Here is a 23,448-nt window from a genome sequence, read left to right as displayed (position 1 = left end):
ATTCTTCTTGTGAGTGCATTACTTTTGTTCACCAAAATCAATAACACCAACTGAAAGTACACACAAAGTAGTATCTGCATTTTACATACAACACTGATCCCATTTCACCAAGATTCAACAGTTAAGGGGTTAAATAAGCACCAGAAATCAGTAAACAAGTTGGTGAACTTTTCTTCTTCTTTGTTCACTTGTATGAACACGTGTGGGCTTTTACATGTATGACGTTTTCACCCCGTCATGTAAGCAGCCATACTCCGTTTTCGGGGGTGTGCATGCTTGGAATGTTCTTGTTTCCATAACACATCGAATGCTGACATGGATTACAGGACCTTTAACATGCATATTTGATCTTCTGCTTGTGTATACACACGAAGAGGGTTCAGGCACATGCAGATCTGCCCATATGTTGACCTGGGAGATCAGGAAAATCTCCACCCTTTCCTCACCAGGCACCGATATTTGCCAAGATTCGAACCCGGGACCCTCAGATTGAAAGTCCAATGCTTTAAGCACTTGGTTATTCCACCCTTCTGGTGAACTTTTGAATTTGAAATAACAATTTTTTTTCTGATTTCATAACTGCACATTTTCCGTGCACTCAAAAAGTCAAATACAGCTCAGAGAAAATAAAAGTTCAAGCACAATGTTGTGAAACAAAATCAATTATTTCTTTAACTGATGAACAGAAACTTTAAGCTAAATGTTTTTACAATGGGTCCACTCTTCAGTACACATAAAATCTACCAACTAAGCAAGTCATTCATATTACATCACTGGTATGCAGATATTACATCACTGGTATGCAGAGATACAAAAACAATGCTCTGTTTGGCAGACACTTGGGGATAGACTGGAGTGTAACAGGAAGCCAGGGAAGAGTGAAGGCATACAAATTTCATATATTCATATAAAATAACAAATCAAATTCTGGTCTGTTTGTCTCAACCACAATACAAAGTGAATGAATACTAGTCTACAGCTGTCAAAATCATGTCCTGGCTGTCTGTTCTTCTGGGAGTTCAGTAAAACCTGAAAGAAGAACTCACAGCGATTTCCCGGCAGGCTGACATGGAGATGCCTGTACCTTCGATCTGCTTCAGAGCATACTCATGTCCTCCACGGTGGGCAAAAGAACCGTGTCTGCAATATCAAAACAAAATGCACCAAGTCAACGCCTTAGTTTCTGTTTTTTTTTTATATGTGCTTTCCCCCCCTTCATTTCAAAATTGATTATCATACAATGATATCTATCTATCTATCTATCTATCTATATATATATATATATATGTATCAGTTCATGGTAAAAGTAAAATTTAATTTGCACACAAGAATACAGAGACATGGACATTCTTTAAAGGTAATCAAAGGAAAAGATATATAAGCACATGACTGTGTGAATAACTGTATATGTATGCACAAAAAAGGTATAACATACACACACACACACACACACATATTTACATATATATACAATTTGTATAACACACACACACACACACATTCATTAATATTAATATGAACATTCATTTTCAGTCACAGTGGTAATAACAGAGAACAGATGTTATGTAGCACAACACTGTTTACGTTTCTCAGGACAGACACAGGATGGTCATTCAGACTGCAAACAACCTCATAGATAAACTAAACAATTAGCATTATCAACAGAAGATTTAGCAGTAAGGCAGTGTTCTATGTGTTCTGAATCAAAAAAACTGACCAAGCACTTCTGGACACTGCAACTGGAGTGACTCAGCAGTCAACAATGGTTTCTTTTTACACGTACTACCAAACTGAGGCAAAACAAAACTAAAATTACATTTGAGGCTGTTTGGAGCTTGTGACTGTGAGCAATGGAAGACAGAAAAAAAAACAAGACAAAATACAAGTTTATGAAGTTTTACTAGTATCCACGTTCCAGTCTATAGATAAATACTTAAAATTGAATACAGACAGAAGTATATAATGTGATGTGTCACAGTGATTGTGCTTAAGTGTGTGTTATGTTGTATGCTCTGTGTTTGAGAGAGAGAGAGAGAGAGAGAGAGAGAGAGAGAGAGAGAGAGAGAATAATAAACAGAAAATATGACTAACAGCACACAGAATTTACCACTCTATAAAGGATTGAAGAAATAAACAATATATAACTTAAAAGGGATTTGACTGCAACATTCATCATGATAACAACACTTATCATGATAAAGAAACTGAGAGAGAGAGAGAGAGAGAGAGAGAGAGAGAGAGAGAGAGAGAGAGAGAGAGAATGAACAAATGAACAAAATTTTATTTTTCCAGGGTACTGAGATGAGCATAATGACAAGAATGCTTTTTCCACCCAGCCCAGGGATAAAAAATTAATAAACTTGAAAAAAAAAGAGAAGAAAAAGAAATGCACAAAAATAAATAGAGAAAATTCATATCAGAAGAAAGGAAAAAGAGTGGGGGAGGTGGTGGGGCGAGAGAGTACAGAAGAAAAGGTGAAATGAGAGAGAGAGAGAGAGAGAGAGAGAGAGAGAGAGAGAGAGAGAGACAGAGACAGAGACAGACTGATAAATCAACTGAAGAGAGAAAGTGGCAGGGGGAGGGGGCGGGCGGTCATAAGTTAGAGAGAGAGAGAGAGAGAGAGAGAGAGAGAGAGAGTGCGTCTATGTGTGTGTTCATTACATGCAATGAAAACCAGTGTCAAGCACCATGATGGCATGAGAGGTCATGACATGGAACCACCAAGGGAAGAGAAAGAGACGCAACTAACAAACACCTGGTGAAGAGACCTAGGGCAGATGCCAAGAACTGGAAAAAAAAAGGGGGCCCCACCTGGAGCCAAAGGAAAAAGCATGGGGTAATGGACCACGGACTGGAGGTCTCTTGTTGATGGCCAATACCCCAGGAAGGGTGAAAGTCCTACTTGTGAGTAAGTATTAAACCAACAAGGCCTGAGATACAGACCCCTGCAGTGTTTTTCATTAAAGAAAAAAGAAAAAAAGAAGAAAAAAAACAAAGCCCAAAAGATCCACCCTTGAATTGTAAAGTGGACATTGCTTGACTGTGTGGTCTTACTCTTCTCATTCAAGCTAACAGTGCACTCAGGGTAGAACTACAAGTCTGCCATTGGCTGAAAAACAAAATCTTATTAAGTTATTTCATTCACTGAAAAGAATGACCCCTCTCAGCACTAAAGAAAGACCCTTGAAAAGTGTAAACACTATTACACATAGTACTACAGTATACTAAACTAATACTTGAAAGAGATGGAGCCAAAGGGTGGGGTGGGGTTGGGGCAGGCAAATGTGTGTGTGTGTGTGTGTGTGTGTGTGTGTGTGAGAGAGAGAGAGAGAGAGAGAGAGAGAGAGACAGAGAGAGTGTATGTGTGGTGTGTGTGTACATGTGTGTGTGTGTGTGTGAGTGTGTGTGTGAGAGAGAGAGACTGAGAGACAGAATGGGGGAAGGGGGGGGGAGGGACATATTTGGTGTATGGAGAACGGCAAATGTATCCTTTAAGACTATATCATTGGTGAGAAATGTGTAGACGTTAATAGATATGAATATAAAAAAGCGTGTATGTGTATTATGTGTAAGTTAGTGTAAGCATGCAAGTGTGTGCTTGTTTCAGTTTATGTACGCTTGTTAAACTTTTAAAAGATAGAAAACAAAATCTGTGGACATTTGGTCTCTGCGTAAACAATAAATGTATTAAAAAAATCTAATGATGACTTCGCCATACACTGCTTTCAATAATTTCAGATAATCATAAAGCTGCAATGCTTTGACTGTTTCAGTCACAGCAGACGGAAAAGACAAAGCACTGGGTGGTCGACTGGTCATTAAACTGACAGCACACCATTTTCATCACTTACAGATCCACGCCTTCCTTCTTCTTGGCTTTGTACACATGTCCGTATGTTCCTCTGCCTACTTTGCAACCTTCATAGTCAAACAAATCTTCCACTTTCGATCGTTCAGCGGCAGTTTTCTGCTTGAAATCGTAGTCCATGTTTACGCTCTGCATCTCGTTTCGTGGCGGAAAGTCAGCAAGTAGATATAGCACACGAGAGTGGGCTCCCTTGACTCTTCTCCGCGCCCAAGCTTCACCTCAACCCGGCAATCTCCGAAAATACCCGGACACTTCCGAACATTCACTGGATTCATCATCCAAACAACTTCAATGACAGCTTCCAAAAAGGAAATTGCTCGTGAAACGTTTCTGTAAAACACCTCTCCAGTATTATTCAGAGCTCAGTACACTGTAAAGAACGAGACTGTAACTACACAAAACGAACGTGACAGAATGAATACACACACGTACACACCAGCACGTACATACACTGAGCTTACATGTGTGTGTGTGTGTGTGTGTGTGTGTGTGTGTGTGTGTGTGCGCGCGCGCGCGCGCGCGTTTGGGCTCGATCGTTTGCTTTTATGTTTAGATTTGGGCATGTGTGCATGTTTGTCGGAAAGTTGGGCCTTCATGTCTATAAATTGCTGAGTACAAAAAAAGAAAAAAAAAAAAAAAAAAAAAAAGAAGAAAAAAAGAGAGAGAGAGAGAAGAAAATTAACACAGGTCAAGATAATGATTAGGCCTAATCAATAAATGAGAAAAAAAGAGAAAAAAGAACTAAAATAAGCATGCACATGTTACATAAACAGTAATAGAAATAACGCCATTTAAATAGTTGTGGAAGCAAAAAAAGAGTTTGAAAGAGACTGGAGAGACGGAGAGAGACACGGAGACACAGAGATAGAGAGACAAAGACAGAGATGACTTGATAAAAGATTTATAAAGAAATGACGGCGTCTCCCGTCCGGGTCTGACGGATGAGTAGGCAGGCAGGCGGCCGCGGCTTATCAGACGGCCGTGAGTGTCCTCATATGGGAGCCGAAGAGGTCGATTCTGGATGCGCAGCACTGCTTCCCACAGGCCAGTGTTCAGTTCATGCAAGGGAAAACGTCTCCACAGAAGTTGATCCCTGCTTCCTTCGCTCACGCTTCTCCTTAACTCACTCACTCAGTACGGCCAGTCCTCTCTTCTCCTCTACACAGACCCCTCGGATGTCCAGTGGGTGTCTGAATGACCCAACCTTTAGCTTCCGTCGTCAGAATTGTGGTATTTTTTTGTCAACATTCACGTCTTCAGTATAAGAGCCTTCCGCTTGCAATGTTTGATGATGGTAATTGGGGTGAAACGCTGTTAACGTCGTCTCTTTCGCCGTTCGTATGGAGAGAGTTAATGGCCAGCGTTCTCTTGTTTTCAAACGTCTTGTTTTCAAATGCCACTACAGCACAGCATCAGTCCTCCAGGAGGAGGGGGGACTGACGTTCTTGGACAGCTTACGACACTGACTAGTCCCGGGGGGATGATTTGGGACAATGATGCACACACACCCACACCCCCCCCCCCTACCCCCCGCGCCGTGTACGATAAAGGACCTACGGAAGAGGGGGAGGGGGAGATTTGCCGGGACGTTACATCGGGTTTGACGCGGCAATTTGTCCGAACACTCACGGTATTAGTCCAGAACGTGACGACAGTTCAACTTATCGGGATGGAAACTTTACTGAGGCACAAGAATTTGGTCGACGTGTGCGAGGAATCCACTTACACGACGTCGAGTTAAGGGGAGAAATTTTACAGAGATAAAGGAGGTGGTTGGCTGGGGCCAGAAATGTGGCGACTTACCCGATGGATTGATTTAAGCGAGGTCGACATGAGCGGGGACAACTGCACCAAGTTTGTTAAAATTTGGATGTAGGATTCAGTCCCTATCAAGCTTTTACTATTTTGCCAAATAATGACCTTGACCTCTATTTTGCCAAATAATGACCTTAACCTCTCACCCTACAAACCATATCAACTCGGCTGGGACGACTTTAAAAGTCTGAACCCCCCCCCCCCACCCCCCCCAACCCCTCCCATTCTGACAACTTTGTTTCCTATGCCACTTTTAGAAGCTGAGAAAATGCGAACATTATTGTTTAACACACACTCACACACACACACACACACACACACACACACACACACATACACGCACCACACACACACACACACACACACACACACACACACACCATGTCATTTCACAGACTCACTTTGTTTGATAAAAAAAACTTTGATAAAATTTGGATGCAGGATACAGTCTCTGTCAAGGTTGTTTTTTTTTTTTTTTTTCTATTTTGCCAAATAATGATCTTGACCTCTAACATCTCATTCTGCAAACCATTTCAAACAGGAACGAATTTAAAGGTCTGAAACATACCCACGATTCTGCCAACTTTGTTTCCCATGCCACTTTTTGAAGCCGTGAAAATGCGAACATTATCGTTTAACACACACACACACACACACACACACACACACACAATGTGATTACATTGACTCACTTTGTACACATACGTGTGTCAAAATCTGATCGTTAACAACTGTACATCCCCCAACCCCTTTCCCCCTCCCCCCCCCCCGCCACATGCATGCAGCACAGGCGAGGAGTTACTCACTCTAAAGGAAAGCTCCCCCTGGTTCAGAAACTTTGCATGGATCACTGGGGGAGCGGGGTATGGGGGCGTGGGGGGTGGGGTTCCTCCTCTCTCTCTCTCTATCAAAATATCTCTCTCCGCCCCCCCCCCCCTCACCCCCCTCTCTCTCTCGCTGCGTGGCGCTGTGCTCTCAAACAGGCCGAGTCCCACGCTGCCTGTACCCTGTCAACAACTCACAGCCTGGGAAAAGGTGCGTGACGGAGACAGAAAAAAAGAGGAGGAGAAAAAAAAGTCCACCTGAACGTTTTGTTTCCTGCTTTATCCTGAGTGGTGCACTGACGGCAGATAGGTAACGGTCGTGAAGGCCACAGCTTGCTGAAGACAGTACCATTGGTAAGAGGACAGAGCTTGTTACAAGACAGAACCAGTGGTAGGGGACACAGCTTGTTACAAGACAGTACCAGTGGTAAAGGACACAGCTTGTTACAAGACAGTACCAGTGGTAAAGGACACAGCTTGTTGCAAGACAGTACCAGTGGTAAAGGACATAACTTGTTGTAGACAGTACCTGTGATAAAGGACACAGCTTGTTGTTGACAGTACCTGTGCTAAAGGACACAGCTTGTTGTAGACACTACCAGTGATAAAGGACATAACTTGTTGTAGACAGTACCAGTGATAAAGGACATAACTTCTTGTTGACAGTACCTGTGCTAAAGGACACAGCTTGTTGTAGACACTACCAGTGATAAAGGACATAATTTGTTGTAGACAGTACCTGTGATAAAGGACAAAGCTTGTTGTAAGATAGTACCTGTGGTAAAGGACACAGCTTGTTGTTGACAGTACCAGTGATAAAGGACATAACTTGTTGTTGACAGTACCTGTGCTAAAGGACATAACTTGTTGTTGACACTACCAGTGATAAAGGACATAACTTGTTGTTGACAGTACCTGTGATAAAGGACATAACTTGTTGTTGACAGTGCCAGTGATAAAGGACATAACTTGTTGTTGACAGTACCTGTGCTAAAGGACATAACTTGTTGTTGACAGTACCAGTGGTAAGGGGACAAAGCTTGTTACAAGACAGTACCAGTGGTAAGAGGACACAGCTTGTTGTTGACAGTACCTGTGATAAAGGACATAACTTGTTGTTGACAGTACCTGTGATAAAGGACATAACTTGTTGTTGACAGTACCTGTGATAAAGGACATAACTTGTTGTTGACAGTACCTGTGATAAAGGACATAACTTGTTGTTGGCAGTACCTGTGCTAAAGGACATAACTTGTTGTTGACAGTACCAGTGATAAAGGACACAGCTTGTTGTTGACAGTACCAGTGATAAAGGACATAACTTGTTGTTGACCGTACCTGTGCTAAAGGACATAACTTGTTGTTGACACTACCAGTGATAAAGGACACAGCTTGTTGTTGACAGTACCAGTGATAAAGGACATAACTTGTTGTTGACAGTACCTGTGCTAAAGGACATAACTTGTTGTTGACACTACCAGTGATAAAGGACATAACTTGTTGTTGACAGTACCTGTGATAAAGGACATAACTTGTTGTTGACAGTACCTGTGATAAAGGACACAGCTTGTTGTTGACAGTACCAGTGATAAAGGACATAACTTGTTGTTGACAGTACCTGTGCTAAAGGACATAACTTGTTGTTGACACTACCAGTGATAAAGGACATAACTTGTTGTTGACAGTACCAGTGATAAAGGACATAACTTGTTGTTGACAGTACCTGTGATAAAGGACATAACTTGTTGTTGACACTACCAGTGATAAAGGACGTAACTTATTGTTGACACTACCAGTGATAAAGGACATAACTTGTTGTTGACACTACCAGTGATAAAGGACACAGCTTGTTGTTGACAGTACCTGTGATAAAGGACATAACTTGTTGTTGACAGTACCTGTGATAAAGGACATAACTTGTTGTTGGCAGTACCTGTGCTAAAGGACATAACTTGTTGTTGACAGTACCTGTGATAAAGGACATAACTTGTTGTTGACCGTACCTGTGCTAAAGGACAGAGCTTTTTGTAGACACTACCAGTGATAAAGGACATAACTTGTTGTTGACCGTACCTGTGCTAAAGGACAGAGCTTTTTGTAGACACTACCAGTGATAAAGGACACAACTTATTGTAGACAGTACCAGTGGTAAAGGACACAACTTATTGTAGACACTACCAGTGATAAAGGACACAACTTACTGTAGACAGTACCAGTGGTAAAGGACACAGCTTGTTGTAGACACTACCAGTGATAAAGGACACAGCTTGTTGTAGACAGTACCCGTTATAAAGGACACATCTTGTTGTAAACAGTATCAGTGATAAAGGACACAGCTTGCTGTAGACACTACCAGTGATAAAGGACATAACTTGTTGTAGACAGTACCAGTGATAAAGGACACAGCTTGCTGTTGACAGTACCAGTGATAAAGGACACGTGAAGTATAAATGACACCACAAGTGGGTTGGTGAGTAAGAAACGTGGAGTTTTACTGACAACAGACGTGGGCAGGTAGGGAAGAAACGTGAAGTATAATTGACAACACAGATCGGAAGGTGAGGATGAAACGTGAAGTATAGGTAACCCCACCCCCACCCCCGAAGTGGGTTGGTGAGGAAGAAACGTGAAGTACAACTGACAACACAAGTGGGTTGATGAGGAAGAAACGTGAAGTACAACTGACAACACAAGTGGGTTGGTGAGGAAGAAACGTGAAGTACGACTGACAACACAAGTGGGTTGGTGAGGAAGAAACGTGAAGTACAACTGACAACACAAGTGGGTTGGTGAGGAAGAAACGTGAAGTACAACTGACAACACAAGTGGGTTGGTGAGGAAGAAACGTGAAGTACAACTGACAACACAAGTGGGTTGGTGAGGAAGAAACGTGAAGTATAACTGACAACACAAGTGGGTTGGTGAGGAAGAAACGTGAAGGACAGCTGACAATACAAGTGGGTAGGTGAGGAAGAAACGTGAAGGACAGCTGACAACACAAGTGGGTAGGTGAGGAAGAAACGTGAAGTACAACTGACAACACCAGTGGGTTGGTGAGGAAGAAACGTGAAGTACAACTGACAACACAAGTGGGTTGGTGAGGAAGAAACGTGAAGGACAGCTGACAACACAAGTGGGTAGGTGAGGAAGAAACGTGAAGGACAGCTGACAACACAAGTGGGTTGGTGAGGAAGAAACGTGAAGGACAGCTGACAACACAAGTGGGATGGCGAGGAAGAAACGTGAAGTACAACTGACAACACAAGTGGGTTGGTGAGGAAGAATCGTGAAGTATAACTGAACACACGAGTGGGTTGGTGAGGAAGAAACGTGAAGGACAGCTGACAACACAAGTGGGATGGCGAGGAAGAAACGTGAAGTACAACTGACAACACAAGTGGGTTGGTGAGGAAGAAACGTGAAGTATAACTGAACACACGAGTGGGTTGGTGAGGAAGAAACGTGAAGTATAACTGAACACACGAGTGGGTTGGTGAGGAAGAAACGTGAAGTATAACTGAACACACGAGTGGGTTGGTGAGGAAGAAACGTGGACAGCTGACAACACAAGTGGGTTGGTGAGTAAGAAACGTGAAGTATAACTGACAACACAAGTGGGTTGGTGAGGAAGAAACGTGAAGTACAACTGACAACACAAGTGGGTTGGTGAGGAAGAAACGTGAAGTATAACTGACAACACAAGTGGGCTGGTGAGGAAGAAACGTGAAGTATAACTGACAACACAAGTGGGTTGGTGAGGAAGAAACGTGAAGTATAACTGACAACGCAAGTGGGTTGGTGAGGAAGAAACGTGAAGTACAACTGACAACACCAGTGGGTTGGTGAGGAAGAAACGTGAAGTACAACTGACAACACAAGTGGGTTGGTGAGGAAGAAACGTGAAGTATAACTGACAACACAAGTGGGTTGGTGAGGAAGAAACGTGAAGTATAACTGACAACACAAGTGGGTTGGTGAGGAAGAAACGTGAAGTATAACTGACAACGCAAGTGGGTTGGTGAGGAAGAAACGTGAAGTATAACTGACAACGCAAGTGGGTTGGTGAGGAAGAAACGTGAAGTACAACTGACAACACCAGTGGGTTGGTGAGGAAGAAACGTGAAGTACAACTGACAACACAAGTGGGTTGGTGAGGAAGAAACGTGAAGTATAACTGACAACACAAGTGGGTTGGTGAGGAAGAAACGTGAAGTATAACTGACAACGCAAGTGGGTTGGTGAGGAAGAAACGTGAAGTATAACTGACAACGCAAGTGGGTTGGTGAGGAAGAAACGTGAAGTACAACTGACAACACCAGTGGGTTGGTGAGGAAGAAACGTGAAGGACAGCTGACAACACAAGTGGGTAGGTGAGGAAGAAACATGAAGGACAGCTGACAACACAAGTGGGTTGGTGAGGAAGAAACGTGAAGGACAGCTGACAACACAAGTGGGATGGCGAGGAAGAAACGTGAAGTACAACTGACAACACAAGTGGGTTGGTGAGTAAGAAACGTGAAGTATAACTGAACACACGAGTGGGTTGGTGAGGAAGAAACGTGAAGTATAACTGAACACACGAGTGGGTTGGTGAGGAAGAAACGTGAAGGACAGCTGACAACACAAGTGGGTTGGTGAGGAAAAAATGTGAAGTATAACTGACAACAAGAAAACTGACTTCAGAAAGTGTAGCAGTGTGACTGACCCAGGAAGTGTAGCATTGACTGGTTACAGAAAGCGTAGCATAGACTGGAGTACAGGAAGTGTAGCAGTGAGGGACTACAGGATGTGGTAGCATTGAGGGACTTCAGGCAGTGTAGGTTTGACTGTCTACAGGAAGTGCAGCAGTGTGACAGACTATAAAAAGTGTAGCATTGACTGGATTACAGGAAGCGTAGCATGAGAGACTACAGGATGTGTAGCAGTGAGGGACTACAGCAGTGCAGTGATGTGACTGACTACAGGAAATGTAGCTATGATATGACTGTCTACAGAGTGTAGCAGTATGACCCAAATGGCGTGTGTACTCGGGTGACGGGAGTTGGTGACACAATTTTGAAAATTTCACGGGTAAGTTATTCGGGTGTGGTGTTTGTTCCCGTTGGGTTGGTCGGGTGGATAGTGTGTGTGTGTGTGTGTGTGTGTGTGTGTGTGTGTGTGTGTGTGTGTGTGTGTGTGTGTGTGGAGGTGGTTGTTTATTTGTGCGTGAGTGTATTTATGTGTGCGTGTGTGTTGTGGTTGTGTGTGTGTGTGTGTGTGTGTGTGTGTGTGTGTGTGTGTGTGTGTGTTGTCTGGCAGTTTAAAAAAATTGCCGTGACTTTGAATCAGCTAATCAGACTCTGCAAGAACTCCATGTGAAGACTCCCAATGAAAGTTTTGCTCGTCATATTCTAGCAACACGGAAACAGCATGCCGGTGAGTCTTTATAGGAATTCTTGCAAGACCTGAAGAAACTTAGCAAGGACTGTAATTTCAAGTCAGTCTCGGCTGAACAGTATCGTGAAAGATGATCCGTGATGCATTTATCAATGGTCTGACATCTCCAGTCAGCAGACAACGTTTGTTGGAGAACAAATCTCTTGATCTGAAAACTGCTTTTCATCAAGCCAGTGTATTGGATCAGGCCCAGCGGAATTCTGAAGTCTACTCATCACAAAGTCCAGTGTCTGCTTCACAAGCTTTCAGTACTGCAGCGTCTGCTCCTGATACAACTCCCATTGGAGAATATTCACATGATAGTATGTAGCAAGACAGTTTGTCAGCAGATTCTGCTGCAACATCCAGGAATGGAAATAGACAATGTGTCTTTTGTGGTGGCAATTTTCATAATAGGAAAAAAAATGTCCTGCTCGTGATGCAACATGCAATTATTGTGGAAAGAAAGGACTTCTTCTTCTTCTTCTTCTGCTTCTTCTGTGTTCGTGGGCTGCAACTCCCACGTTCACTCGTATGCACACGAGTGGGCTTTTACGTGTATGACCGTTTTTACCCCGCCATGTAGGCAGCCATACTCCGTTTTCGGGGGTGTGCATGCTGGGTATGTTCTTGTTTCCATAACCCACCGAACGCTGACATGGATTACAGGATCTTTAACGTGCGTATTTGATCTTCTGCTTGCATATACGCATATACACACGAAAGGGGTTCAGGCACTAGCAGGTCTGCACATATGTTGACCTGGGAGATCGGAAAAATCTCCACCCTTTTACCCACCAGGCGCCCTCACCGTGATTCGTACCCGGCACCCTCAGATTGACAGTCCAACGCTTTAACCACTCGGCTATTGCGCCCGTCGAAAGAAATGACATTTTGCAAAAGTTTGTCAGTCTAAAACGAGGGACGGTACTTCTGCTGCTGTACATTCATCTGCACTGTGTTCTGTTCATTGTCACCCACCTGTTGGACTGACTGGTGCCGACTACTTCAGCAAAAACTCGGTGATCAGTCTTTGATGGTCCTCATTGTTACGGGTAGTTCTGGCAACTTCATCAGTCAAGACAGCTGCTTCTCTTTCTTCATCTGAAGATGATTCCAGTAACAAAGAGCATTTCAATGGCACAGTCTACATTGAAGACTGATATCTCTGGACTTTTGTGTTGTGGACCTTGAATCGCAAAACCATACTTACATTGACATGCGTTTGTATGTTTTGAGAAATCTTTGCACGTATATTATTCTTGGACAGGATTTTCAGGCACAACACAACAGTCTGATCATAGAGTATGGTGTCTAATCTGAAGATTAACAGGCAAGATGCTACATGTGCACTCTCAGCAACATCAATTGAAGAACCACCACTCTTCAGAATAAGGGGGTGGGGTGGGGGGGGATGGGGACTCGGGACGTTTATGTATATTTGTTTGTGCTCTCATATCTGTGAAACTGCATGTTTGTTGCATATCAGTTATACATGTGTGTGTGTATGTGTGAATGTGTGTCTGCATGTTTTACATTTATTTGCTTATTTGCTTATTTATCATCATTATTGTCTTATTATTTTATTTTTATTGATTGTTTTTTATGATGATGATGATGATGATGATTATTATTATCATATTATCATAATATTTTTTCTCAAGGCCTGACGAAGCGCGTTGGGTTACGCTGCTGGTCAGGCATCTGCTTGGCAGATGTGGTGTAGCGTATATGGAATTGCCCGAACGCAGTGACGACTCCTTGAGCCGCTGATACTGATACTGATACTGATACTTATAATTGTTGAAACCGTTGATGTGCCATGCATGATCATGCATGCATTTATCTGTGTAATGTCGAAGTGACCATAATAAATGCAAGCACCGAACGAAGTAATATCCATATGTGCAGCAAGCACCAGATGATGTTATATTCCTATGTGCGTTGCTTTACGATGTTATTTTACGATTATTATTTTGGTGTTATGACAGTACTGGTTGGAATGTTTTTCAAAGGTGAATCCCAGTCCCACCTTAATTATCAACAAATCGTCCTCTCCCCGCCCTCTCCCCGCCCTCTCCCCGCCGCCACTCCCCCCCCCACCCCCCATTCAACTCTCACCACCACGCACTGCATATGTAAAGTGGCTCAAGCCCAACGTACAACAAAAATGTTCGAGTTTCCTCCTTCTCCCCCCCCCCCCCACCGTCTTCCCCCGCCCCACCTTACCGTTTCTTTGGCGCCCCTCCTCTCTCTCTCTCCCCACCCTCTCTCTCTCTCCTCCTCCTCCTCCTCCTCTCTCCAGGCCGTCGAAGGGAGAGGTTGTGTCGAGCTGAGCTCTCACTCAATGCAGTACAGTATGACGAGCGCTGATTATCCACTGATTGAATCCTCGCCGGCCACTCAACCACAGCTTCAGTCAGTGTGTTCCAGATTTTGCAAAGCCTCCACATTCAAGGCGCAAATCCCAGCCAGTAGATTCACGATAACTTAGTCAACCTTCAAAAAAAAAACAACCTTCACAAGTTTGAAAACGATCTTCGAGATGCTAAAACGGACATAAAAGACAACAGTTTCAGTTTCAGTAGCTCAAGGAGGCGTCACTGCGTTCGGACAAAACCATATACGCTACACCACATCTGCCAAGCAGATGCCTGACCAGCAGCGTAACCCAACGCGCTTAGTCAGGCCTTGAGGAAAGACAACAGGTGGGATATAAGTGGACTTCAACAAGACAGTGTTTCCTTACATGATAGGTTGAGCACAATTGAATACAGATTAGAGAAATGGGATCTTTCATCAAGAGAAAGACAAACAGCAGCAAAGACAGCAACAGGGAGAGATTGAAAAGCTGCGAGAAAAGCAGTACCAGCATCAACAAGACCAGATGCGGTCAAAGAAGCAGCAACAGCAAGAATTTTTTTTTTTTGGTATACACGAATCAACAGATTGCGAAGGGGAAAGTGACACTGAGGAAATTGTGGCAGTTTTCAACTATTTCTCACCCGACAAATGGTGGTGTACTAAGGACATTGAGTACACCTATCGTGTCGGGAAGCCAGGAGGTAGAGATCAGCAGCGAGGTCTGATCGTTTGTTTTCGACAGATGAAAGATAAGTTGTACATTCTCAAGGACAGGGAACTCAGATCGGCTAAGAAGGGAAGATATACGAGTGGCAACAGATCTCACTGTAAACCAAAGAGAACAGTACCAGCTGCTGAAGAATGAGGGTAGAGTGCCTTCTTTCAGAAATGGTAAATTGTATGCAGATGGTTTTCTTTATAAAACCACAACCAACATTAATGAAAACATTCTACAGCGATCAAGAAGCGACGATGGCTGCACAAGCTACAGGAGAGATGTTCCCGCACGTCATCAACGGTCAGAGATGGAAGGATATCTACATGTCCCCCCTCAGCACCAGCAAGAGATGGAACGATTTCCAGTTGTTCACCCCGAACTCCAACAAGGGGAACACATTCTGCGTGGGCCATCCAATCGACAACAAATGATGACGGGATATTTTCCGCTGTTGGACCATTTACAATGGCCCCTGCTACTGAACCGGCAAAATATGGCGTGTCGTGAAGACCCCTCCTCGTACAGATTAAGGTTTTCCCCCGTATCAAGTAGCCCTCTGAGATCACCACAAGAGTTCAGTGCCTTGCCCACGCCTCGCCGAACACCAAATCCTCAGCAGACAGGACTGCAGCAGACGGTAAATCAAGGACTCCATCAACGACTGGACAAGAAAAAACAGCAGTCTCCTCGCTCAGAACAGCACGCGCCAAACAGGGAACAGCAACAGCAACAGCAAAACAGGGAACAGCAACAGCAAAACAGGGAAACGTTACACCCGAGAAGATGTCAACAGAAAGGTCAGCAGCGCCAGCAGCAAAGACAGCAACAGGGAGAGATTGAAAAGCTGCGAGAAAAGCAGTACCAGCATCGGTCAAAGAAGCAGCAGCAGCAAGAAGAGCAGCCACTGACCCAAATAGAAGAAAATCGGCAGCAGCACTGGGGTCAGCTACAACTTGAACAGGAGCTGGAAAGGGAACAGCAGCACTCTGAACAGCTGTTTCAGCAAGAACAAGAACAGTCGGGCCAGGAGCGACCAATGGAGGAGCACCAAGAGCAGCTTGAAACGGAGCGTGCTGGTGAACTTCATCCTTTGAAGCAGCAAGGGTCAGTACTGGAGGAACCTTCTCTTCCTCTGTTCTTGAAGATGAGGAAAACTCCACAGGCCTTGCTACTAACGTTGGTACCCACAAGTCACGGTCCAGAACCAGGACTGTATCAAGTAGCAATTCCAGAGAAAGGCAAGATGAAGGCCGTGCTTTACGCTCACGGACAAACTACCAACGGTCCAAGGATCAGCCAAACATTATAGACGCACTCAAGGGTGCACAGTCAGACAGTGTACACAGCATAGACAGTAGTATGCTGCACGATTCTTCTTCATCCCGAGGTTAACTCACTCAGTACGGCCAGTCCTCTCTTCTCCTCTACACAGACCCCTCGGATGTCCAGTGGGTGTCTGAATGACCCAACCTTTAGCTTCCGTCGTCAGAATTGTGGTATTCTTTGTAAACATTCACCTCTTCAGTATAAGAGCTTTCCGCTTGCAATATTTTGATGATGGTAATTGAGGTGAAACGTTGTTAACGTCGCCTCTTTCGCCGTTAGTATGGAGAGAGTTAAAGTACAATCTGTGTTACTATATTCATCAGAAATTTGGGGTTATCTGAGGTTAGATAATATAGGAAAAGTACATTTATTAGCTTGTAAGAAATACGTCGGTCTGCCACTAGAAACCCCTAATAAAATGGTTTACGGAGAACTTAAAGTTAGGTGTATTAAGTAGTGGTTTAGACTGTTGGAAATGGATGAGAGTAGATAACTCAACCAAGCATACTTAATGATGTTGTCTATGGACAGGGATGATAAAAGATGCTGGGCAATCGAAGTGAGAGAAATGCTTTCCAAAGCTGGATTTTATGATGTATGGTTAAATCAGGGTGTTACAAATAAGTTGTTTTTAACTCACTCAGTACGGCCAGTCCTCTCTTCTCCTCTACACAGACCCCTCGGATGTCCAGTGGGTGTCTGAATGACCCAACCTTTAGCTTCCGTCGTCAGAATTGTGGTATTCTTTGTCAACATTCACCTCTTCAGTATAAGAGCCTTCCGCTTGCAATATTTTGATGATGGTAATTGGGGTGAAACGCTGTTAACGTCGTCTCTTTCGCCGTTCGTATGGAGAGAGTTAAGCAAATTTAAGCAACGTTTAACTGATACTTTTTTTTTCAAGAATGGTCAGGTACAGTAAGAGACAGAGAAAGGTATAGTTTGTGTAGGTTTAGGGACAACCTGAATGTTTGTGTATATTTACAGGAAATAAGCATTTTTTGTTTTGTTTTTAGTTGGCTTTATCCCAGGTTAGATGTGGAGTGTTACCAATTAACAGCAATATGAACAGATATGGAAATGATATCACACAGTCGTACTGTCCATATTGTAAAGACTGCGTAGAGGATGAAAACCATTTTTTTTTTATATGTTTGCCCATTATACTCAGAATTAAGAAACAGATTTTTTGTCAATGGAATCAATCCGCGATTAGAAAGATTGTAAGATGGAAAATGCAGAGATCTGTCATTATTAGTTTGCAAATTTGTTTTTCACAGTATGAAACAGAGGCAGAAGTTTGTAGAAAGTTATAGATCGATTTTAAATGCAGTTGTGTAATGAAGAGTATAGTTGTGAAATTTAATAATAAAGAAAAAACGTATGCTAAAGGATGAGGAATAGACTTAGTGTCAATTTAATTTATATACTAGGTTGCAGAATGTGCTATGTTATGAAGGTATAATTTATTTATTTATTCATTTATTTTTTGTTTATTTACTTATTTAAACAAAAAATAAAGTGTGTGTGTGTGTGTGTGTGTGTGTGTGTGTGTGTGTGTGTGTGTGTGTGTGTGTGTGTGCGCGCGCTCATGAGTGAGATTTCTCCCTCCATGTTTATGTGCCCATGGCCAAAGAACATTGAAATATTTTATCTCCTCTCTCTCTCTCTCTCTTTTATATCCCTCTCTCCCTCTTCGCTTCCCTTCCCCCCTCTCTGTAACCGTTCTCTCTAACCCTTTCCCTCCTCCTCCTCCTCTCTCTGTGTTATGGGAGATCTTCCTCCATTTTAACTAATGCTGAAGTATAGCAAAGCGGCTTTCATGTTCACATTCTTATCTTTTTTTTCCCCCCGTCCTTAATCATTAATAATCAAGTAACAAAGCGGTTTTTGTGTTTGAAATTTTAAATTTCATTCGGTCGAACCGCACCCTCAGTTGTAAGCCTGTTTCACAGTTCAGTAAACAACCACACACGCACGCACACACACACACACACACACACACACACACACACACACACACAGACACACATACACACGCACGCACGCACACACGTATGCACGCACGCACGCTAGCACGTGCACACACACACACACACACACACACACACAACACAGACACACACACACACACACACACACACACACGCACGCACGCACGCGCGCGCGCGCACGCACACACACACACACACACACACTCTCACAAGAAAAGACAAGTCAGACGTTGGTGGTTTACTGTGGTATGATATGTCAGACGTTGGTGGTTTACTGTGGTATGATATGTCAGACGTTGGTGGTTTACTGTGGTATGATATGTCAGACGTTGGTGGTTTACTGTGGTATGATATGTCAGACGTTGGTGGTTTACTGTGGTATGATATGTCAGACGTTGGTGGTTTACTGTGGTATGATATGTCAGATCTTGGTGGTTTACTGTGGTATGATATGTCAGACGTTTACTGTGGTATGATATGTCAGACGTTGGTGGTTTACTGTGGTATGATATGTCAGACCTTGGTGGTTTACTGTGGTATGATATGTCAGACGTTGGTGGTTTACTGTGAGATGATATGTCAGACCTTGGTGGTTTACTGTGGTATGATATGTCAGACCTTGGTGGTTTACTGTGGTATGATATGTCAGACGTTGGTGGTTTACTGTGGTATGATATGTCAGACCTTGGTGGTTTACTGTGGTATGATATGTCAGACCTTGGTGGTTTATTGTGGTATGACATGTCAGATCTTGGTGGTTTACTGTGGTATGATATGTCAGACCTTGGTGGTTTACTGTGGTATGATGTGTCAGACCTTGGTGGTTTATTGTGGTATGATATGTCAGATCTTGGTGGTTTACTGTGGTATGATATGTCAGATCTTGGTGGTTTACTGTGGTATGATATGTCAGATCTTGGTGGTTTACTGTGGTATGATGTGTCAGACGTTGGTGGTTTACAGTGTTAGGATATGTCAGACCTTGGTGGTTTACTGTGGTATGATATGTCAGACGTTGGTGGTTTACTGTGGTATGATATGTCAGACCTTGGTGGTTTACTGTGAGATGATATGTCAGACGTTGGTGGTTTACTGTGGTATGATATGTCAGACGTTGGTGGTTTACTGTGGTATGATATGTCAGACGTTGGTGGTTTACTGTGGTATGATATGTCAGATCTTGGTGGTTTACTGTGAGATGATATGTCAGACCTTGGTGGTTTACTGTGGTATGATATGTCAGACGTTGGTGGTTTACTGTGGTATGATATGTCAGACGTTGGTGGTTTACTGTGGTATGATATGTCAGACGTTGGTGGTTTACTGTGGTATGATATGTCAGACGTTGGTGGTTTACTGTGGTATGATGTGTCAGACCTTGGTGGTTTACTGTGGTATGATATAATAATAATAATAATAATAATGGTATTTATATAGCGCTGGATCTTGTGCAGAGACAAATCAAAGCGCTTTCGCACGAGTCATTCAGATCTTGGTGGTTTACTGTGGTATGATATGTCAGATCTTGGTGGTTTACTGTGGTATGATATGACAGACCTTGGTGGTTTACTGTGGTATGATATGTCAGATCTTGGTGGTTTACTGTGGTATGATATGTCAGACGTTGGTGGTTTACTGTGGTATGACATGTCAGACGTTGGTGGTTTATTGTGGTATGATATGACAGATCTTGGTGGTTTACTGTGGTATGATGTGTCAGATCTTGGTGGTTTACTGTGAGATGATATGTCAGACGTTGGTGGTTTACTGTGGTATGATATGTCAGACCTTGGTGGTTTACTGTGGTATGATATGTCAGACCTTGGTGGTTTACTGTGAGATGATGTGTCAGATCTTGGTGGTTTAATGTGGTATGATATGTCAGATCTTGGTGGTTTACTGTGAGATGATATGTCAGACGTTGGTGGTTTACTGTGGTATGATGTGTCAGACCTTGGTGGTTTACTGTGGTATGATATGTCAGATCTTGGTGGTTTACTGTGGTATGATATGTCAGACCTTGGTGGTTTACTGTGGTATGATGTGTCAGACCTTGGTGGTTTACTGTGGTATGATATGTCAGATCTTGGTGGTTTACTGTGGTATGATATGTCAGATCTTGGTGGTTTACTGTGAGATGATATGTCAGACCTTGGTGGTTTACTGTGGTATGATATGTCAGACCTTGGTGGTTTACTGTGAGATGATATGTCAGCCTCTCTTCTTTCTGCTTCTCTGTGTCTGCCTCTATCTCTCTCTCTCTCTCTCTCTCTCTCTCTCTCTCTCTCTCTCCTCCGTTTTTTCTTCCTTAGCATATGTCTGTGTGTATGTCTGCTTGTCTGTCTGTTGTCTTTCTGTCTCTGTCTCTCTCACTTTGTATCTCTCACTCTGTGTCTACTTTGTCTTTGTCTTTCTCTCTGTCTCTCTCTGTCCATCTTTGTCCCAATCCTGTTAATTATCCTTCTACAGATGTGTATGTGTGCTGGGTGAGGGGATGGGGGTGGGGTTAGAGATTGGTGGGTAGGGTAGAAAGGGATGTGTGTGTGTGTGTGTGTGTGTGTGTGTGAGTGTGTGTGTGTGTGTATTTGTGTATTTGTGTGTGTGTGTGTGTGTGTGTTGTTGTTGTTGCTGCTGTTGTTGTTGTTTTGGTGTGAGAGAGAGAGAGAGAGAGAGAGAGAGAGAGAGAGAGAATCTATATGTGTGTAAGTGTGTGTATGTGCGTGTGTGTGTGTGTGTGCGCGCGCGCGCAGTGTGTGTATGTATGTGTGTGTGTGTGAGAGTTACTTACTGCATTGTCACTCTTATGTGTCAAGGAACGGCTGTTTAGGGGGTACAGCGAGTGGGGGAGGAGGGTGTGGGGGGGTGGGGTGGGGGTGAGACGTGGGGGGTAATGCACCCTGTAGTCTCCATTACTGGTCAGCTCAGTACCACCGTCAGACGTTCTTGTATTCACCCTCTAAGCTTGTACACGATTGGTTAAAAGACCCAGATGCACAGCAGGAAACGTACTCAGTAAAAAAAAAAAAAAAAAAAATCCCCCCCTCCCTCTCTCTCACTTTCCTGAAGTTGCTATGCTATTCACCCGTACCCGGATCTGCCTCGAAAAAAAAGCATCTATCATGTATCGTCATACTACCCGTTCAAGGTGAGTGCCGACACTGCAGGATTTGTAATGGTGGCTGGCGATTTATTCACCCGTACCCGGAGCTGCCTAGGAAAAGCTGCTATCATGTGTTGTTTTTCTACCCGTTCTCGGTGAGTTTCCGATACTACAGGACTTGTTATGGTGGCAGGCGAATGGGCAGCCGCGACGATAATGGGTGTTGGTTGGTTGTCTATGACGAGGCTCCGTGATTGGACAGATGTCTGTGCGGCGCTGTTTCCGGGTTCCCCCCCCCCCCCCCCCCGACACCCCCCCACACCCCAACACCCACACCCCTCCTCCCCCACCATATCACCACCCATCTCCTTTTTTGACTCACTTGTGTAAACAGAGTGAATCTATGTTTTAACCCGGTGTTCGGTTGTGTGTGTGTGTGTGTGTGTGTGTGTGTGTGTGTGTGTGTGTCCGTGGTAAACTTTAACATTGACATTTTCTCTGCAAATACTTTGTCAGTTGACACCAAATTTGGCATAAAAATAGGAAAAATTCAGTTCTTTCCAGTCATCTTCTTTAAAACAATATTGCACCTCTGGGATGGGCACAAAAAATAAAAAATGAAGCCTAATTATATGCAAACTGCATTTACTGTTATATATATATTTTTTGTATTCTCTAAACTTGGCACTTTGATCTCATATTCTGACCCAACAACAAGAGCAGTCATTATTATCGTTTTTTGTTCAAACAGGAACTTCTTTTGCAAAGCATGGAAGTTTTATTTATTTTGCAAACGTTTTGGTGCAGATAGTAAAAAAGGGAAATTACTCTGTAATTAATGCTAGGGGAATTAATTTGCTTTAAACTGATCTTTCTCATCTTAAACATTACATTTTGAAATTATACCCAATACATAAAAAGCTTGGATTTTTTTAAAGTGTATCACAAGTGAGTCTTGAAGGCCTTGCCTCTCTTGTTTTTTTTTTTTTTTTTTTAAGATGATTTTTTTGGGGGGGAAGGAGGGGAGGGGGTGGGAAGCAGATACCTGATCTATGCCTAATCCCAAAGCACTGGTCTGGTCTTGAAAGCCTACCATAGGAATGTAAAAAAAACACCAAACCAAACAAAACAATATGAGCATGAAATGAAATGAAAAAATGAAATAAGTAAACAAATTAAACAGGAAAGTATATGCTTTGTTGTGTTTGCTTTTTTTTTTAAAATTGAAAATGGTGAAACATACCGCACAGAAGTAAGTACATAAGAATATATTCAGATACATACTCTTCTGCATGGTAATTCCAATTTTCAACTTAACATAAACAAGCTGATATTTGAAACTGTACACAAACTCATCTCTGGATCCAGTGGATTTTAAGTATGCACTGTTCTAGGTGTGTAGGTGTGACTCACTATATCTTCTACACTGAACATGTAATCTTTCCGTACTTCCTGTCTAGTCGGTCTAATCAAGTACGATTATGTGTAATGTTATTCCCTCTTCATGTGTATCTTTTTCTTCTTTTTTCTTTTTTTTTTCTTCTTCTCTCATTTTTTAAAATTTTTTTTATCTTATTTACTAACTTGATTTTCTTACCTTTTTCTGCTTTCTGTTGTGAACAACGTATCTTAAAAATGATGTTTATATTCATTATAAATTCTTTAAATATATTAATCTGCACGGCGGCTAAAAAAAAAAAAAAAAAAAAAAAAAAAAAAAAAAAAAAAAAAGGGGGTGGGGGGAATAATGTATGTCTGCAATGACTGTCATTTATATGCAGTTGGAAAATGTGTATTTCAACATAACTGCAATTGTGTAGCGTCCGCCAGCCGTCAAACGAAACAAATGTATTTAATCATATTCTTGAGCACGATATAAGCTATTAGCTTCTTGTTGCTCCGCTGTCCATCTGTACATGTGTGACATATTTACTGAATAAAAAAAAATTGTTAAAAAAAAAAAGTACATGGTGACACATAACATATAACATGACATGACACATAACTCTCGCTGATTTATAAAC

General features: G+C 42.7%; 3 protein-coding genes across 21 annotated transcripts in view; 1 reads left to right on the top strand and 2 right to left on the bottom strand.

Annotated features, from left to right (window-relative positions):
• Positions 1-4,021, bottom strand: part of LOC143283414 (cyclin-dependent kinase 8-like) — a 36,794-nt gene extending 32,773 nt beyond the window's left edge. For all 12 annotated transcript variants that reach the window (XM_076589637.1, XM_076589644.1, XM_076589642.1 and 9 more), the window contains exons 1-2: positions 3,852-4,021; positions 1,047-1,140 (exon numbers count right to left, since the gene is read on the bottom strand). In XM_076589637.1, coding sequence (XP_076445752.1) covers positions 1,047-1,140; positions 3,852-4,003 — 246 coding nt within the window. In that variant the 5' untranslated portion in view covers positions 4,004-4,021. The remainder of the gene's footprint in view (positions 1-1,046; positions 1,141-3,851) is intronic.
• A 2,682-nt stretch (positions 4,022-6,703) lies between these two features.
• The window catches only part of LOC143283056 (uncharacterized), a 132,059-nt gene continuing 115,314 nt past the window's right edge, over positions 6,704-23,448 (top strand). For 2 of the 8 annotated variants that reach the window (XM_076589076.1, XM_076589071.1), the window contains exons 1-2: positions 6,704-6,861; positions 11,502-11,577. The gene's annotated coding sequence lies outside the window, so the exon portion shown is untranslated. The other 6 variants (XM_076589077.1, XM_076589072.1, XM_076589078.1 and 3 more) reach the window with 4 other exon arrangements.
• The window catches only part of LOC143283537 (uncharacterized), an 11,392-nt gene continuing 4,735 nt past the window's right edge, over positions 16,792-23,448 (bottom strand). The window contains exons 2-5 of the mRNA XM_076589782.1: positions 20,377-20,520; positions 20,080-20,157; positions 18,956-19,086; positions 16,792-16,796 (exon numbers count right to left, since the gene is read on the bottom strand). Of these exons, the coding sequence (XP_076445897.1) occupies positions 16,792-16,796; positions 18,956-19,086; positions 20,080-20,157; positions 20,377-20,520 (358 nt within the window). The remainder of the gene's footprint in view (positions 16,797-18,955; positions 19,087-20,079; positions 20,158-20,376; positions 20,521-23,448) is intronic.

Source organism: Babylonia areolata, chromosome 6, assembly GCF_041734735.1.
Source record: "Babylonia areolata isolate BAREFJ2019XMU chromosome 6, ASM4173473v1, whole genome shotgun sequence".
NCBI lineage: Eukaryota > Metazoa > Mollusca > Gastropoda > Neogastropoda > Buccinidae > Babylonia > Babylonia areolata.
The sequence above is the reverse complement of the archived record's forward strand: the minus strand, read 5'-3'. Positions and strand labels throughout refer to the sequence as shown.